The sequence below is a fragment of the Typha latifolia genome, chromosome 15, assembly GCF_019914945.1.
Source record: "Typha latifolia isolate L0001 chromosome 15, TyphaL0001v2, whole genome shotgun sequence".
Lineage (NCBI taxonomy): Eukaryota > Viridiplantae > Streptophyta > Magnoliopsida > Poales > Typhaceae > Typha > Typha latifolia.
This window is the reverse complement of record NC_133100.1, coordinates 4,254,953-4,274,425: the sequence shown is the minus strand read 5'-3', so window position 1 is coordinate 4,274,425 and position 19,473 is coordinate 4,254,953. Positions and strand designations below refer to the sequence as shown.

The 19,473-nt window shown below is 34.3% G+C and overlaps 1 protein-coding gene across 4 annotated transcripts in view; it reads right to left on the bottom strand.

Moving 5' to 3' along the window:
- Nucleotides 1-2,528: 2,528 nt before the first annotated feature.
- Nucleotides 2,529-19,473, bottom strand: part of LOC140801884 (protein ALWAYS EARLY 3-like) — a 39,595-nt gene continuing 22,650 nt past the window's right edge. For 3 of the 4 annotated variants that reach the window (XM_073157238.1, XM_073157239.1, XM_073157241.1), the window contains 12 exons: nucleotides 17,591-17,674; nucleotides 13,520-13,806; nucleotides 13,362-13,418; nucleotides 9,523-9,840; nucleotides 9,252-9,430; nucleotides 8,888-9,170; nucleotides 6,165-6,404; nucleotides 5,726-5,890; nucleotides 4,659-4,799; nucleotides 4,319-4,537; nucleotides 3,796-4,086; nucleotides 2,529-2,864 (listed from right to left, as the gene is read on the bottom strand). In XM_073157238.1, coding sequence (XP_073013339.1) covers nucleotides 2,664-2,864; nucleotides 3,796-4,086; nucleotides 4,319-4,537; nucleotides 4,659-4,799; nucleotides 5,726-5,890; nucleotides 6,165-6,404; nucleotides 8,888-9,170; nucleotides 9,252-9,430; nucleotides 9,523-9,840; nucleotides 13,362-13,418; nucleotides 13,520-13,806; nucleotides 17,591-17,674 — 2,465 coding nt within the window. In that variant the 3' untranslated portion in view covers nucleotides 2,529-2,663. The remainder of the gene's footprint in view (nucleotides 2,865-3,795; nucleotides 4,087-4,318; nucleotides 4,538-4,658; nucleotides 4,800-5,725; nucleotides 5,891-6,164; nucleotides 6,405-8,887; nucleotides 9,171-9,251; nucleotides 9,431-9,522; nucleotides 9,841-13,361; nucleotides 13,419-13,519; nucleotides 13,807-17,590; nucleotides 17,675-19,473) is intronic. The other variant, XM_073157240.1, reaches the window with a different exon arrangement.

Here is a 19,473-nt window from a genome sequence, read left to right as displayed (position 1 = left end):
TATTTTGAAGATTAAGCTCGGCTCAGCTTACTTTCCAGCCTGAGTTTGATAGAGCCTTATATAATCGAGCTCAAGCTGAGCTCGAGCTGGCTTAATTGTTTTGACAGCCCTAAATGCCAAGTGAAGTGGTCTCCGCTCACTACCCAAATAACATGCACATGATAGTGCTAGGTCACGGCGCTATTGACATATAGAATTCTTAATCCATATGGTGTTTTGGACGACAAGTGCAAATCTAAAAAGAAACTTAAATAATGTCCTAACGCCACTCAAATGGGATATGAATGACGTAGGCAAGACAGAGGGGTTTGGATGCATCTAAAACAGGACCTAAACAGTGGTAGGCTACAAATCAAAAATTCAAAATCCTTTTTACAGACTAGAGTTTTCGTTGGTGGATCCTAAAAAATAGATTTTCCATACCTCTAAATAAGTGATCCGCTTAGAAAAAAAGCATCCAATTGAAGAAAATTAAAATAAATTATCTATGAGTTCAAGAATATCTTAGAGAGCATAATTCTTATTAATTGTGATGAGTATCATTATCATATGTCTAAAAGCTAGAGCTATAGTTGATGATAATCAATAGTATTATAGGAGCTGAATCTAATCATTTTCTTGACCATTGAAGGTACCGAGAGTCGTAAATAAGTTTTCTTTCTACTACTTAGTTAAATAAAATAGAGCATCCAAAGTATCAAGAGTTATCTCCACCGAAAACTCATTTGGTTTTCGATTTGATAGGTCATGGTCATTTTGGGTTTCTCTTGCACTTCAGGTTTTTTTTCTTACTTTTTTCTAACTTTACTGTTTGTGTCATTTAGTGCCTCATTAAATATTGACGAGATATTATAAGAGAGAAAAATGATCCGTACTCATCTTCTTCTTCTTCTTCTACTTCATATGCTGCTGATAATTATTATTATTCTTCTTCCTATTCTTCTTCTTCTTGTTTTTCTTTTTCTTTTTCTTCTTTTTCTTCTTTTCTTCTTTTCTTCTTTTACAAATATAATAATAACTTCTGTCGTTTTTTCTATACAAGTCTTTTTTTTTTTCTTTTTCTTCTTTTTCTTCAATGCCTTAATTATTTTTTTTTCTATACAAGTCTCTCTAGTCGCTCTTTAATTAATAAAATAAGAAATTAATCAGAGATAGTGATAAAAATTTACATTTCATTATCTTTTAACAACTTTCATTTTTTTTCTTTTATATATATTTCGTCGTCTTTTAACAATTTCAATGGTAAATTAGATTAAGAAGAAGAAGCAATAACAGAAAATAAGAAGAAAAAGAAACATATTAACAACTTTTGTAAATATAATAACAACTTTCACAAATATAATAACAGATTTTACAAATATAACAATAACTTTTGCAAATATAATAACAACTTTCGTTGTTTGTTCTATACAAATCTCTATTAATCATATTTTTTTTCTTCTATAAAAGTCTATATAATTGTTTTTTAATTAATAAAGTAAGAGATTAATTAGAAATAGTGATGAAAATTTATATTTCATTATCTTTTAAGAACTTTCATTTTTTTTTTCTATACACATTTCGTTGTCTTTTAACAACTTTAGTGGTGAAGTAGATTAAGAAAAAGAGCAACAATATAAAATAAGAAAACGAAGAAACATATTAACAACTTTCATTGTTTTTCCTATATGCTTTTTATACAAGTCTCTATTAATCGTTATTTTTTTCCTATACAAGTCTTTATAATCACTCTTTAATTAATAAAATAAGAGACTAATTAGAGATAGTGGTGTGAATTTATATTTCGTTATCTTTTAATAACTTTCATTTTTTTTTTTACATATTTCGTTATCTTTAACAACTTCAATTGTGAAGTAGAAATAGCGATTAGAGACTTGTATAAGAAGAAGATTAGATATTAGAGACTTGTATAAGAAGAAGATTAGAGATTAGAGAGCAATTTGAGACTTGTATAAAAAAAGTTAAAGAGATAAAAAAAGGAGCATATGAAGTAAAAGATAAAAAAGAAGATAAGTACAAGTCATTTCTCTCTCTCTTAGTGTCGCGTCAATATTTAATAAATCACTAAATAACAAAAAAGATAAAGTTGAAAAAAAAGTAAGAAAAAAATCTTAACGGCAAGGACTGCCAAATCTAAAACCAAAGGATTTTCGATACAAATAACCCAAATATCAAGAGTAGTGAATAAGTTTTCTTTCTACTACTTGGTTAAATAAAATCGATCTGCATTAAACGGATATGTAGTTTTTTGTGAGATTTTTCACATTAAAAATGTGTCATAGTGCATTAACTGTGTTCTACTTTTTCTTACTCATATTTTGGCTTTTAGTTTTCTACTTCATGGATAAAGTACAAATATCTTAAATTATTATTGAATTTGTTTTTTTCAAAATAACAGTTGCAGGAGCTGTATTATAGACAGTGATTCTTCCAGCTAACCCTCCTATTTCTGTCTTCATTTGATTTGTTCTTTACTGGAGCGTTTGTGTAGCTTTGATAGCAGAAGGCTATAGGTAAAAGTTTAGCGGTACGAAGAAACCAACAGATTAGCGGCGATTTATATACATGCCTCAACTATCATGTGGTTCATGACAATACTCAGATGTGGCATATGCAATTTCTCGTACAGGAAACGGAATAGGTAAAGATATATAGCAAAAAATTTACACAATAGAGACCTCAGAAGGAGAAATGGTGCTTGGAGTTGGTACCAAGGCCAACATTTGATTCTTGATGATGCCCATGCATGTTTCTATCTCTCTGAAGATTGGAAGATTCTGTGCACAACATGGTCGCAGACTTGTGACTGCAGAATCAAGAATATGGGCAATCTCAGCAGGCGGGTATTGTCGCTCTGAGCAGGTCTGCACAATAAAAATGAAAGTCAGAAAATTTAGAGCACATAAAATTCTGACATTGATGTTACGTTTGACATTAAGAAATAACAGAAGACATTCAGCTATGGACTAGAAAACTAAGGCATGCAGGAATACAGTTGAGTGATATCAATACGTGAAATGATTGCACAGTAACCAAGGTGATTCAACTTCACATTGACATTCAGGGATTTTTTTTATTCCTCAACAGTTGAAATTCTAGATCTGGAACAATGGCAGTTTGCTTCGAGAACCAGGGTTCTCTCCATTCATAATATGACAAAAAGCATATGATGCTGGCCCATTACCAGCAAAAATTTTAGAATGGATAATCATTAAAGGTTCAGTGACAAGGACAAACAAAGGGAAATTTTGGTGAGTTAACAACTCAACAGACAATAGTTTTAATATTCACGCCCTTTATTATGAGACTGTATATACATGTTATAAAGTTATCAACAGACAACAATTTTAATATTCATGCCCTTTATCAGGAGACTGAATGTACATGTTACAACACTCAATAATATGAAAATGTATAAAAAAGAAGAAGAGATAAAGCAGTTTCATACTAATCGAGTCTCAAAGACTATCCAGAAAAGAAAATCATTTAAGGGTTGCTGTCTAGAATGAATTTTCAATTCCATGCCAGGTTCATCGGCTTTCATAAAGGTTAAAAAGCTTAATATATTTTAAATCAAACATTAATTTTCTCTTGAATCCTATCTGGAGGGGTAAGCTATAATATGGATCTCTAATATAAAAAATAGAATGAAAAAGAAACTCTTAATGTGGCCAATGTCATGAGTGACTATTTCCTGCCATTTCTTATGACTTCAGTTTAAGAACATATGCAATTTTCAAATATCATGCCTCTACATCAAATATTTGATGCATCCAGTATTTTGCAAATCATTACCTGTATCATTATCATTGTAGCCACACAGGAAGAAATAAGCTCCGAAGGAAGTTGAACCTCAGTATCATAATTGATAGGAGGTTTTGGACTCAGAGATTGGGCTGTTGGTGGCTCAAATGCGGATGACATAGTGGTATCTTGGTACGCTGAGTTGGCATATCCTGAATCAGGAGGAATACGTCTTATTCCTAATATGCTAGAGCCAGATCCAGAACTGCGAGTATTCAGACAATCCAAAGCCTCTCCGATCTTGACAAAAGCATCTTCTCCATCTTTTATTGTGTACATTGCCTGATAAATGTAAGAATAAGAAAGGAAAAATCCACAATGTAATTATTGTAAAATACACTAAGCATATATACAAGGAGTTAAATTTATGTTTCGAATTTGTGTCATAAAAACATAAAAGTGAAAGAAGGCCCAAACAGACATAGCTTGATTACTCAAGCTTTGAAAGTGTGATGAAACTGGATATAAACATCTGATGCAAAACATAATAGACATAGTAAAACATAAGGTTTACCTGTACAGCAGCATCAACCATCATTCTTGCTCTCCGCCTAGAGGTTTCAACAATCTCCACTACCTGAGATCCTGAATCTTGATTAAGGAAAGCAGATGGACCTAAAGATTCTGGAGGTCCAGCAAGCACCCCTTGGTTTTCAATGGGCCTAGTCCATTGATGTGTTAAATTCCCATTGTATGTATTACGTTGCCTCAAAGAGAGCAGTGCAGAAGCCACCTAAATTATGAAATTAATCAAGTACAGTTGCATTTATGATTGAAAAGGTTTGCAGAAAGACAAGGAGCAGTCAACAATAATTTTTTAAAGAAAAGAACATAAACCCATCAATATAGCTTACTTGATCATTGGCATCTCTCAGCTGCACAAGCACCATGGCATACTGCTTCCTGAAATGCTCCAAGTCTCTAATGATATCACCATCCTTTTGTGTTCCAGAAACTTCTTCATTCATGTGCCTTAACTCTATTAACAAAGCTTCCTGAAGAAGTTGCAAGACGATCTCAGAATGTTTTGATCTTTGAAGTATCAGAACTTGAAGGATCACAATCATTGAGTTTCAGTTAGCAATTATTTCTAACACATGAAAAATAATCAGAAACTTACATCACACTAAATAGAAAACATTAAAGAATCAGATGATCTCCATAGTCTATATACAAACTTCCAAATTGCATTTTTTTTTTTCTATATTTACCTGAAACTAACAGGTGCATATTCAGTTAGTCATGAACTCTGCGTTGTGAATTAAATCCCCAACAAGGGTAAGGATGACAGTCCCCGCTCCTTGGAAGGTACCAAATAAATGACTACTCGAATCAGGGTTATGGGCATAAAGATTATACTGATATTTAGTTGCTCACGTATTATACCCTTCCCTTCTTACGTTACCATGACATCTGTTTAACAATGTCTGCCAGAAAGGGAGAAAACAGGCACACATTGAACCTCTGAAGTCTCAATCTAAAAATGTCCTAATCTGGTGTCAATTAGGGCATCCAAGCCACAGAATGATCAAGCTGTCCTCCGTTTCCTTCTTAAAACAAGTATTACTGTCGACATAGCATCAACGTCAGTATAGAATGAACTTCCATCCCCTTTGATGGGTGACAACAGCTCATTTGAAGTTGATCAGGTCAGTAGCATAATGAATACACTAAACAGTTAGTTTCTCTAGAACCAAAGGACAAAATGTATTAACTTCAAGATGATTTCCAACTACTACAGCCTTAACAATTAAATTCTAGATGATCACAAATAACTTTTGATATTTTATCAATGGTCATAGTTGGAGGAATCCTAGTTCTTTTTTGTCCTCTCTTAACAGAAATTAAGTAAAATTACAAAGAGCAAGGTTGAGAGAGAGAGAGAGGTGAAATTAATTGCAAACCATATCAATTGAGCTACCTTTTTATCAAGAGCACGTGACAATTCAGCAAGTGCTCTTATATCAGCTTCTCTTTCTTGTATCTGTGAAAGAGTACAAGGTTGATTGTACATTGCCTGCTGTGCTGCAACAGCGACTTCATTTACAGTAGCTTTAGCCTGTACAATGGCATCAATTGTGTCACCCTGTTCAAAAGATTTTTGTGGTGAAACACTTCTCACAGACTGATGAAATGATTATGCAAATCAAAGAGGATAAAAATGATGCCATAGTGGACAAAAAACTCCCGCTAATGCAGGGAATAGGAAGGAGAAGATTCAGCCTTACGTCCATGCTAGAGAGGCTGTTTCTACGACTTGAACTAATGACCACAAGTTTACCCTGAAGAGGGAAACACTGAAGTGCCACCCTCTATGCAAATTAAGTAGATAACTACATAAGAATGAAATACACTATAACCTTCGCTTGCTTCATTAAAGTATTCATTGGATAATAAGAAGCCACATGGGAGGTCCCATGTGCACTCTCCAAACTCTTGCCTGAAGCATACTCCATAGTGCCTCCAATTTTCCACTCCTTCGATCGATCATCTAGCTTGGTGTCTAAGAAGCTGTTGCAAAATTTGTTCATGACAATATTTTGTCTTCGAAGTGCTTCAGGAATATTTTCTAATGGATTTAGTGGCATACAATCAATATCCTGAAATATAATAAGAGATTGATTCCATTCAGTAGCTCAATATAATAAGAGAATCAATCTAGTCAGCAGCTTGATATATAGGACCATTAAGTAGCAAGACAAAGTAAACAAAGAAAATATCCACAAGAAACCCAAGAAATTCAATATCTGGGATATATCCTAATATTACAAAAGAAACATATGCAAAACCTATACATGGAAACCAACAGGGAGATGACTGAAAGTACACATAACTTAGCTATAATAATGGAATTCTCTAGTTGGTTACATCAAGTTCAGCAACTTCAAAATGTTATACCAATAACATTAAACCAACATTGAACTTTTGAAATGATAAAAAAGTTCTCAAATTACATCTATAAATAGCTCAAAAAGTTTACATCATATCACAGATTATAAACTAAGAGCTGAAGTGCTATAAAATTATTGATGCATATGCTGGCAGAATCAAGTGTACATTTAAGGCGTTATGAATATAAAATTCATAGCAGAACAAGTGACAAAAGCTTCTGCAAAAAGCAATAAATCCAAGATTATTTTATATCAGCTACACAAATTGTTTACCGTTCAATCTACTAGGACCATGCTTTCGCACTTCTATCCAACTCTATCATTTTTCTTTTAGATTTCGTGGCAGCTCAACATGAATCAATCCATTTGATTTAGTATTTAAAAGAATGCTCCTCATCATATACTTATTTAGCACTACCAATGACTTCAAATTAATCCAATATTATAGTTTAATCATTTTTGGTAACATGAGTTATCTTTCTCAACTGAACCTATTACCTGCCCATATATTTCCTAGAAGGTAACAGAAGTGAAGAATTTCAAATTCAAATTATCCACAAGATTTCTGAAGTTCTATTGAAGAACTCCATGTCTTAAATCTTCTTTATAATTATTTGGAACTTTCAGATTGTTACATGTCCCTATTAGCTGCAAATTTTAGTTTTCAGCAACTTTACCATTAGCACTATCATACACCATAAGAAGAAAATGTGTCACAAGCAATTTGACACAAAATCTATAAAGTGCATATGTTTTATGATAATAGAACTTGACTCAACAATTTACATCTAGCTTTAACTGAAGAAAATTGAAATTTTAAAAAAAACAGGAGTCCAAGAACTGAAGGAAGCAACAACATAACTTTGTTTAAGAAGCTTTTTCTATAAAGAAAAAAGGTTGTCGAAAAGAAATTCTAACAAAACATAAAAGGAATAATTCACTTTTCACCCCCTAAACTATCACCCTTTTCTACAATGACCATCTAAACATTTTTTTGTACATATTAACTCTCTTAATATTTTTTGGTACATAATGACCCCCTAATGAAAGGAGTCAAAGTAAGGTATTTTTGATAATTTAGAGTCATTATATATAAAAAAAATGTTCAAAAACTTATTGTGGAAAATGATAATAGTTTAGAAGATAAAAAGAGAACTATTCCAGTATAAAAACTAAAGGGCATAAAAGATTGTATGGGACCAACTAAGGAGAATTCTAAAATAGGAAAAGTCCTGTAGAGGATTAATTCAGTAAGAACTTCAATGGCAAATCAAAGAAGAGAATAGTGCAATTATGTAGTTTGAGGTAGAGCCTTTTAACTGTGGCGAGCACCATGACCCGCCATGTGCACCACAACAGAAGCATGGTGATGACAAGACAAAAACCACATGGCAGCCACCGCCACAGTGGCCACTTTATAAAACAATGTTAAGAATGTGAGAGAAGCTGACACCAAAGTTCATTTGAACTATTGGATCGCATAGAGAATGAACACAGACTAAAATGATCCCCAAATTCGAGCCATTTCACTAATAATATCAACCAGGTCATTCAGGCTTCAGCCAGAAATTAACACAATAGGCTTTGAAGGCAACAAACCTAATCCTGATTTGGACCTAATTTTATACCAAGTCTGTCTGCCAATAGTCAGCTTCAACCAAACTTCAAGCCATTCATAAAGTATTTGATCATTCAAAAGCGAATGAAACCCACAGAGAAACCGATCTTTTGTAACATCAAGATATAGTAAAGGATTACTCAAGATGATGGACATCCATAAATAAACAAAATAAATAAACAATTCAAACAATGAAGATCTTGTCTTCATAATATAATAAAGACGCAATGACTTCCCTAATCATATATGAGATCATAATAGCACAAATTACTCTATTCACTTTATTTTCATATAAAAGGCAGTTCACCTACATTCTCGGTTCTTTCCACTCCATACTTTAGATTCAACAACTTAAAATGCTGAAAAAGAAAAAGGAATAGGATGCATACAGTATTGCACAAAAAAAAGGTTTCTGAATAAATAAAAAAACAGATTGTTGCAAGTGCCTCTGAAAGCAGTATCATTTCACCAAAATAGATATGATAACATAACATTAGATTATTTGAAGATCATGCACACTCCTTGATGAGTCAAGATAAAACAGTGAAAGGCACATAAGCAATAGTGATATTACCGTCACAAATTCCACCCCTAGTTCTGGCCGATCAAATTGAACCCTACACCGGTCACGATCGACTGTCAGAACACTTCCATCATGAACTTCTCTTGTTTTGGGATGACAAGCAATAACACGTTGTCCAACTGATAAAGGCCGAGCAAGATCAGTTGGAAGACCTTCTCTAACACCAGCTAGAAGTTCAGCATAATGGGTCCGAACGGACTCACGATACAGTACAAGTTTCTCCCTTTCTTCCTGCAAAAACTGCTTTGACAAGCGACGAGGTTTTCCAAGAGAACTGCAACAACAAGAAGCCTAATCAGGTTAGCATAGCTTATAAAAGGGGGAAAACAAGAAAATTATTAGAGAGAATACAAACCTTCTTATGACACCCCACTCAACACGAGTTAGCCTTGGTACATGGCCCAGTCTCACATGATTCAAGTACTCAACAAACTCACTTTTAGCAAACCATGGATAATCTATTGCACTATAAAACCACTCAAACACACACCATCTACGCAATATGCGAGATGACAAGCAGTGAGATAATTTTTCCTGCAGTCAGCAATAAACCATTAAAAGACTCTAAACATTACGAACCACCAAAAAATGTGGGAACAAGGAGCATAGAATGAGAAGTATCAAACCTTAAGATCAATAGCCCTACTGATAGAATGAGAAAATTTATCAGGACGATGATCTCCATTACTCTCACTAGATTTGAATTCCTTCCAGGCCAATGCTTTCTGTAGACCTATCTTCCTCCGGCTTCTGTTTTTAGTAACCACGTTAACCTGGTTTCCTGCTGTAGCCAGTACAGTTGTTTCAGTCATATCCATATGACCAAGATCGGTACTTAAAGAGTTCTCTTGTGGTTTAATCTGTTTCCCTTGCTTTGATAATGGACTAACTGGACCAACGCGTCTAACTTTACTAGACGATCTCTTCCCTTCATCAATGGGGACCTGAAAAAAAGTTCATAAAATAGCAATACTAACAGTGAAAATGTGTGCAAGGGACTTATCAATCACAACTACAGAACAGATAAGAAACAAATTAATATCTTCAACAGCTACATATTATATGTATGGATGAGATATTCAGATAAGGAACAGATTTCCCTTCGTAATAGCAAGAAATATGATAGGTTACAAAACGATCCTTTAAAGATTTGGATTGAACGCAGGAAGTAGTCCGCACAACCGAGAGAAAATATTCACCAAATATTCTCCCGTAGTCAGAAAATTACGAAACTAAGGTTGATCGATCCACAACTTTCTGATCTACGTTTTTTGAATTTACGCCTTTTGCAGATTCGAACTGCAACTAGGACGAAAATACGATATAGTGGGGTGATGGTAGCGGTGACAGGTGGAGTGCATGATAGGATTATGGATGATAATGGAGATGGGGGTGGATGGTTGATGTAGTTTAAGGGATAAAGACAAAGGGGGAGAAGTGGCTTGAGATCCCAAGGAGGAGAGAAGACTCGATAGAATAAGGGAGATTAGAAAATAGATGAGACCTTGCCAACAGTAGAGGTGACTGATTGATAAAGAGGAAGAAGAGAGATTAGGGTAGAAACCAATATTCATTCATCATCATGATTTTGGCTGCCATCCACACCTTTATAGAGACAAGCCAACAAGCCAAAATAATAATTATTAACCCTAATACTAGTGGACTATCGCCGATTGCATCCGAACGGGGTCGACCGCATTCGAACACACAAAACACGTTCTCTGTGGATGCGAACTGATGCAGGCGTTCGCACGCGGGTGTTCGAACACGCTAGACAATATTCGAACACACATTTTGCATTCTCTATTTTTGCAAACTGATGCAGGCTTTCATAAAGGCGTTAAATAACTAATACAATAAGGAAAGACTCTAGCAAGGTGTATCAAAATACCACAAAAACCTGTTTTGGCCGATACCCGAGTCGATCGGCCAAAACAGTGGGGATTAGCCATTGCTGATCCTGATAGTCGAAATGAATCTAGTGACTGGTTTTAGCCTAGTATCGACTGATCACGCTCGATATGGGTGGGATTGGCTAGATATGGGTCGGATCCAACTCGATCTGACTTGGGACATCAATAATGATGTCCTCGTGTCCCCCCCCCTCTCTCTCTCTCTTCTCTCCTATTCTCTACTCCCACTCAACCAATCGTCACCCTAGCAGATCCCCGACGACCTTGACATCTCGTAACGTGCTCCAACCAAGATCCAACAATCTCAACTTCCAGTGACCTTGAGTGAGTTTTTTTTTCTTTCTTCTGTCTCTCTTTCTCACTCTCTTCCTCCCTCTCTCTCTGTCACTGTTATTAATAGTGAGAATGTGAGAGTGGAAAGTGAAAAGGAAGAAGAGAGAAGAAATAGGAAAAAAAGGTGTCAAACCGACGGTAAGAGGACAAGGTGGGAGAGAGAGAAGGGAGAGATTGAGAGAGAAACTGAGAAGAAAAAAAAATAGAAAATTTTCAACAGTAAAGAATTTCAGAGAGTGGAAGTCAGAGAGAGAAAAAGCAAGAGAGAGGGAAAAAGAAGGGAGAGTAAAAGAAATCAGAAAGAAATAAAAAGAAAGGGATGAAGATAGAGAAGATTTTATTTTTTTTAATTTTCAATTATGTTCTATTTTATTTTTATCTTTGTTTACTTGTTTAGGTTTATCTACAATGAAAATTGAAATAGCTCCAAAACAAAAATCATATGATACTGACATTAGATAGCAACATTACAGTACTATTGGGAAAAATAAAAAACGTGTCAAGTATAATTGGTGTGGGGGAAGAAATGAGTAACGGTGTTAGCAGTTTGAAAAACATTTGGTTGAAAGACAATAAAATATAGTAGCTTGAATTTAAGTAGCTATGGAAGTTAGAAAACAGATGTTGGTCCATCTAGTTTAAATGATATTGCTACTAAATATTTTGATTGAGAGGTAAATGAGCTTCACACTTACGTTAAGACATTTAAAATATCTTGTGATGAATTTAGTTGTACATTAATGTGTGATGGATAAGCTACACAAAATAAAAGAAATATAATTAATTTCTTGATGTATTCGCGTATGGGAACAATATTTTTGAAGTCTATAGATGATACTGCTTATTTCAAAAATACAAATTATATTTGCTAGTTGATAGATGAGATAGTAGAAGAAATAGGTGAAAAAAGAGTAATCCAAGTGGTTACTAATAATAGGGCCAATTATAAAGTTACTGAAAAATTACTTATGATGAAGTGACATTATTGGACGTCATGTGTTATGTATTGTATTAATCTTATATTATAGGACATTGCCGAAAATCCTTAAATTGATATAGTCATATATGAAAGTCAAGTTGACAAACTTTATATATAACTATCATTGAGTTCTTAATTTACTTAGATGATTAATAATAGGGATATCATCAAACTCGATCATACTAGATTTGTCACTCATTTTTTAGCATCGGAGAACATGCTACAATGACGATATTTTGCGAATGTTTATATCACAATTTGATTTACAAAAATTAAGAATATGAAAGTTAAAGATAAAAGTTTAGGTGAAATTTTGAAGAACGTGGCAATGCAAAATTGGTAGCTTATCATTTATTTTAGGAGAATTTGCATATAACATCTTTGTCTTTTAACAAAATTGTTGTTTACACCATAAGTTTATACTATTTGCAAATCAAGCCTTATAATTTAGCGAATATGTACAAAAATTACTCTGCTGTTAAATCTGTTAGTTAAACTTAACCAAACCTCTATGTTAAGTTAATTATACTAAAAAAATATCAAAATACCTTCAACCTAATCATACTAAGGGCATTTCAGTCATTTTAAAAATAAAATATCTCTACTTAACGAATTCTCATAGTGTTAGTAGGGTGTTTTTTACATATATTCACTAAATCATAGGGCTTGATTTATAAACAGTGAAAATATAGGGCATAAATCGCACTTTCGTTAAAAAACAGGGTGTTATATGCAAATTTCTCTTTATTTTATCATTCAATTTGTCTCGTTTGACTAATTTAGTTAGATAATGACTTAGAGAAATGATTCAAAAGGTAGCATAACAACGTCCGCTCATGTTATCCTGTCATGTAAAGGATACAAAATTGGTATTACTATTCTTTGAACCATGATTTTTCTTAAAAATCGACAAGCTGATGCATCAAGCAGTCAACATCAGCCAAGAAGGCACATAGGAGATTAGGGACAGAGAGACCCACTCGCCTAGGGATCATTAGCAACATTCATAACCTTGAAAGAAACATAGAAGTTATGCAAAACATTTGCCCCCTGCTTCAAGCTAAAATAGATATCAACATTCCTAGCATGCTAGCAATGTTATCCTATTATTTGCTAATTGATGTTCAGAAAAGATTATTTAACTGAAGGCATGACTATGAAAATTCTTCAACATGCAACAAAAATATTTCTAATGATCAGAAAAAGGTATAAAAAATTTCAGGAAGAAAAGATAAGGTACCTCAATCTTTTGAGATTCAACCTTTTGTGAATCACTATCAAATTCAGCTTTTGAAATCTGCATATTACAAATGTAAATAATCTTAATCAAATGAAGTACTTAAATTCGGCGAAGAGTAAGAATTAATGCCCATCTATGTTAGTGACATATTATCTTACATTTTCAGTCAAAGATTTACGCTTTCTTTTTTCTCTTTTACTGCTACAAGCACAAGTTTGTTGTTTCATTTCAGAAATAGCACTTTCATCGTGTTGTAAGCCTTTCGTAGATTTAGCATTTCTCCGGGCAACAAAACCAGAACCAAAACTTTCAGAATGTTTCTTATCCTTTTTTAAGGACATTCTAGAATTATCTCTTTGATAATTTGTTGAACTCGATTCAGGCACATTAGGCCTCCCATCGGAATCAATGTCCTTCTTTTCTTCTTTAACCTGGGCTGATGATTCTAGGAAAAGAGAATGAAATAGTTAGTTTTTGATAGCATTTAGCTTCTTAGTAAAAATGGAGAAGTTGGAAAAGAGCAGTGAACACATGAAATAATATAGGTTGATTTTAAGTACACCTAAGAAGCACCGAAACATATAAATATGGACAAGAATCAATTGAATGTAGTAGTAATTTGCAGCAAAACTGAGCCCAAATGACTAACACATACCTTTACCTTTACAGGTTGCAGAATATATTCTTACAAAGGTCAGGCACAAGAGAAGAAAGTAATGCTTGCATACACTAATGCTCTAATCTAGAGAGGAAAAAAAGACGAGGCAAACATGAATTGTACCATAGCCTAATGAGGGGGTCTTGCAGCGGGAGGGTGGGGTGCTGAGTGGAGAGGGAAAGAGGGATGTATTTGTCACAGTTAAGAATAGGACTTTCCATGGCGAAAGAAAAAAGGAAAGGCTTTAGTGCAATAGACTAATTGATTCATGCTAAGCTACTAATCCTATCCAAACCTGGTCTGACAGAGCAGACTTCTTCATGTGTCCTCTTTTAATCTTTATCACTAATTCACTGTAACATGTTCTAGTGCGGTGTGGAAGGGCCTCACATCTTGTATCCATGTGCAGCATATAGGGCTACACGTGGTAGGTGTGTTTAGGCATAATATACTTTGTCAGTCTATTATCTAAAACTTTTGATTCAATTGGTTATCCAGCAAAAATTAATGTATTATTATGGGTTTACCAAGATCAGCAGAATCCAAACATAAATCCAGTTTCTAGTGCTAATTCGAAGGAATTCTATTTGATCAGCTTCCCTACATTTCTATTTATTTATTTGGTACTACTTTTTCTTACTTTAATCAACTTAGTCTCTCAACCCAAATGCATATGAGGAAGAAGATAACAAAGATCCAACGAATCAAGTTTAAGAAAACACATGACCCACTTCTTCAATTATATAGCTCAACAAAGAGGTTAGGAGAAGATCAAGAGTTTTCTTAAACTTGACATGCCCTGCCCCACCCATTTTTATTTTCTCCTTCCAAAAACCATGGGACCAACTTCACTGATGGAACAATGTGCAGTAAAGGGTGTGACTCTTAATTTCCTTTCCCTGTACCCCTGTACTCAACCAGCTCCTCTCCCTTTACTGATGGATCAATTTCCTCCACCTTTCATTTGGCATATGGTAAGTCAATCATTGCTAGAAAACATGTATTGTGCCAACAGCTAACTGACACTTTCTGCGCCACCAAACTAAACAAAATCCTTGCCTAGGGAGATATTTTGATAGAACTACAACACAAAGAGTCATGTAGATAAGGTCATAGCACAAGGGGTATGCCCCTATTCTTAAAAAGTAAAACCATGTTCCTAGGATACTACAAAGTAATGATGACCATGCCGAAGGCATGTGCTATGCCGATCCCCGATGGGCATGCCCTCAGTACGCAGTGGGTCCAATATTCATTTTTAATTAAAATACATATATAAAGCTTACATTACGGTCTTTTATTTTTGGATTATTTTTGTACATGACCCAATTTATTAAAAAGACTTCATTTGTCGGCACAAGAATAACACGAAAATATTACATTAAATACTATTAATATTCTCCAAAACTCATCCATTGATAGTATTGCTTATTGTAACGTTTCACATAGTCTTCATATAAATAGAAATTTTGTAATTCTCTTATGATATGACATAGATATTGAGCATGCACGAAAGCGACCAGTATTAGCACTACCACAGGCACACCATATGCATGTGCAGATTATAGATATAGAGTATAATAAAGGTGTTTTGGCTCTAGTTGATGTGATTAAAATGATAGTAATACTGATAAACTCATTATCCTGTGGGTACACCTCTTACAATATCCTACTACCTACAGACTCAAATCCTCTATAAAAATAATATCTCTGCAAAGGTTGTGTAACATAGATGCATGTCTCATTTCCATCATCACCACCACCAAATTGAGTTTTGTCATTATCACTATCACCATTACTATCACTATCATCATCATCATCAATTTTATCTAAGTCTTCTAAATGGTCAATTGATTAATTGATCAATTGATTCGATAAAGATTAATAAAAATAAAAATAGATATTTAAAAAAAACTCCACATAGCACAATGTCCGACACGGGTTGGCACGGGGGGTGTGCATTGGCACACACTGTGCCGTGCCATTACTAGCAAGGCAAGTGCCAATTGGCACAGGGCGTGCTGACCGGCACAACCATCCATGATTCTAGAACAAAATAGAAGGAGAAAAAAAGAGAAACTAGCACATCCTAACCACAGTTAGGTCAACTACACCTCTCACTTATGTCATAATATATATAGATTACTAAAACATCTAGAGCTCATTTGTCAAAGGAATAAGGAAAAACTAGGATTGGGATAAAATGAGTACTTATTCAAAAATAGAAAAAGTTTTTATCCTAATTTTTTGTTAAGTGTTTAGCCGCAAAAAGAAAGATAAGTGTTGAGATAAAAATATGGGACAAAATGGTGTTTGGTTGAGATAAAAATAATATAATTAACTTATTGCACTTTTCCTAAGTCAATGTAAATATATATTTTATTATTCTTTTTTTAAAATTAAATAGAAATTATAGTTTTATATTACAACAATTATATTATCATATCATGATATTTTGTAGCATTTCTAGCCAAAAAATAATTTAATTTAATTTATCATAATTTATACAATATAGATATCACAAATGAAAATTTCATATCAAAAAATTTTCACTACAAACATACTATAATATATTATATTACAGCCACATAATAATTTAGTAATATATTCTAATTATTAGACATTATAAATATATATTATACTCGTTACAATTAGGTGATTTGGCTTTTCGGGATGGGCAATTCAGACATTTAAAAAATTGGGATAAATGGGTGAGATATCTAATTTTTTTATCATAGCTAAAAGTTGGGATAAAGATATACTAAAAGTGGGGTTTAAGCTTTTTTTTATCCCATTCTATTATCCCTTGTTTGGCAAAAAAATTGTAGGATAAAGGGGGTTTTATCCCGAATAAACCCCCTTATCCAACTTTATCCCACTTTGTCAAATGGCCCCCAAGTCAGGCATCAACCATCTGTATCTCAAAAGGAAAACTAAATTGGAGTTATCAAAAATGTCAACACTCCTACAGCTTGTTTATTTTGGTCATGTATGTTCCTCCCAATTCTAACCAAAACTTCAAAGAGCTAGTATGCCATTCTTACAGTATAATTATACCCATCTATCATACTTGGATAGCTACCTTCCTAAAAAGAGCATGTAAATTTCTACATATATAAACACTGCGTATATAAACATATATAGAAATCTCTACAAATGATACAAACTTAAGCCACCAAAAAATAAATATTTATAATATTGAACAAATTTCAATTGACACAAATTTCTCATTCTCTAACAATACTTGGAAAGAATTACCCTTATAATAATAATAATTTCAGAAAATATTCTGTAGATATCTCTGTTATCACTAGACATGAAAATTAGCAGCAAGAAATGGGGGGTAGAATTGATCATGCAATTTTGCCCAAGAAGAAAAGTTATAAAGAATTCCACAACCGCATTAGTAAAGTCATTAAAAATAATCAAAATATTACATGCTTAACTAAAGATAAAAATTACAACAAATATGAGTTCTTCATTAATTTATCCAAATTAACATGACTTGTCACAGGTCATCCTATAATAGTTAAATGAAAAAAAAGTTGAATTCAAAGCAGACAAAACTAACCAGATTCAACAGCAGATGCCGGCTGTAGGATATTCACGGATAGATCGGCTAACGTTTGTAATGCATCTAGAGCAGAGCTTTCATCTAAAACATAGGAGAAAAGCCAAGTGAAGAAAGAATGCCAAAGTAAAATAATTTTCTAAATCTCTAAACCAACTGGGTTAAGATCAGAATTTTGAATAGAAAGCATAAAATAAAATTTCAACATACAAGAGGAGAATCAAAAACAAAATAAATGTCAGAGAACGGCACAAATTTAAATTTTCTACACCAAGCATGAAGCGATAAGCAGTCTATATAGGTTTGATAGAAGTTTAACCATAAGACCAATGAAGCACGGACACCTCTCCCAGGAGGAGGTGTCCGTGTCCGACACGTGTCCAGAGTTTCCCCCCCAAAAAAAAGAACTGTTGGGACACGGGCGGTATTTTAGATAATGTTTAACGGGTCGAGTCGGGTTCGGCCAAATGTTATTAACCCAGATCCAAACCCGATAATAAAACCTAAAACCCCATCGTTTTCTCACCAGCACTGTTGAGCAACGAAATCGTTCGATTGAAACCCTAAAACCCTCGAGCAGCTGCCGAACGACGATCCGAGGCGCAACAAGCTACTGAGCGAGCATGGCGAGGACGCAGGTTCTTCTCTCTCCCTGTCTCTGTCTCTCTCTCTCTCTTCCTCCCTCGCCGCCCTTCCTGTCTCTGTCTCTCTCCCTGTATCTTCCTCCCCCTCCTCTCTCTCTCTCTCTCTCTCTCTCGCTGTCTCACTCTCTCACTGTCTCTCTCTCTGTCTCTTCCTCCCTTTCTCCCTCCCTCTCTCTCTCTCTCTCTCTCTCTCTCTCTCTCTCTCTCTCTCTCTCTCTCTCTCTTCCTCCCTCCCTCTCTCATTATCTCTCTCTCTCTCTTCCTCCCTCCCTCTCTCATTATCTCTCTCTATCTCTATCTCTTCCTCCCTCTCTTTCTCTCATTCTCTCTCTGTCTCTCTCTCGCTGTCTCACTCTCTCTCTCTCTGTTAAATTATGTTAATTTATGTTAATTATTTTAATCTCTATTATTAAATTGTTAAATTATATTAAAGCTTCTCTAATCTCTATCTGTTAAATTGTTAATATGCTAATACAATCTCTTTACTAATGTAGTTTTATTGCGGTTGAAGAAAAATGAATACTGAAAATAGTATACTGCATCTTCCGTGAATATAATGCTCCTTGTGGAGATATGTTACTAAGATGGAGAAATTAGAAGAAGGTGGAGGAAATTATAATTTTAGATGCAATTATTGTCAACAAGTCTACAAGGGATCATATTATAGAGTAAAGGCTCATTTGCTGAAAATTAGTGGGCATGGAATTAGAGATTGTCCAAAAGTGAGTAGTGAACATGTTATGGAAATGAAAAGGGTTGTTGATATGGCCGAGTTGAGAATTAAAAACTCGATGCCTAAACAATTCCTTTGCCAAAATTTGGACAATCGGCATCTTCTAGTAGCTCAGTTGGAGGTGTAGGTTTTGATATGGGAGGGACATCAAGAAAAAAAAAAGGTGCAACAAGAATGACACCTATTGAGAAGTCATTTAATTCTGGTGTTCGCAATCAATTATATTGTGAGATTGCAGGAATATTTTATTCAGCTGGGTTGCCTTTTCATCTGGCAAGAAACCCTCATTATGTTAGAGCCTTTCAATTTGCAGCAAATAATAATATTTCTGGATTTGTGCCCCCTGGCTACAATATGTTGAGAACTACACTACTTGAACAAGAGAGCAAATATTGAAATGTTGTTAAACCCTATTGAAAGCACATAGGGGGAGAAAGGGCTGAGTATTGTATGTGATAATTGGACTGATGCACAGAGGAGACCGCTTATAAATTTTTTAGCAGTGA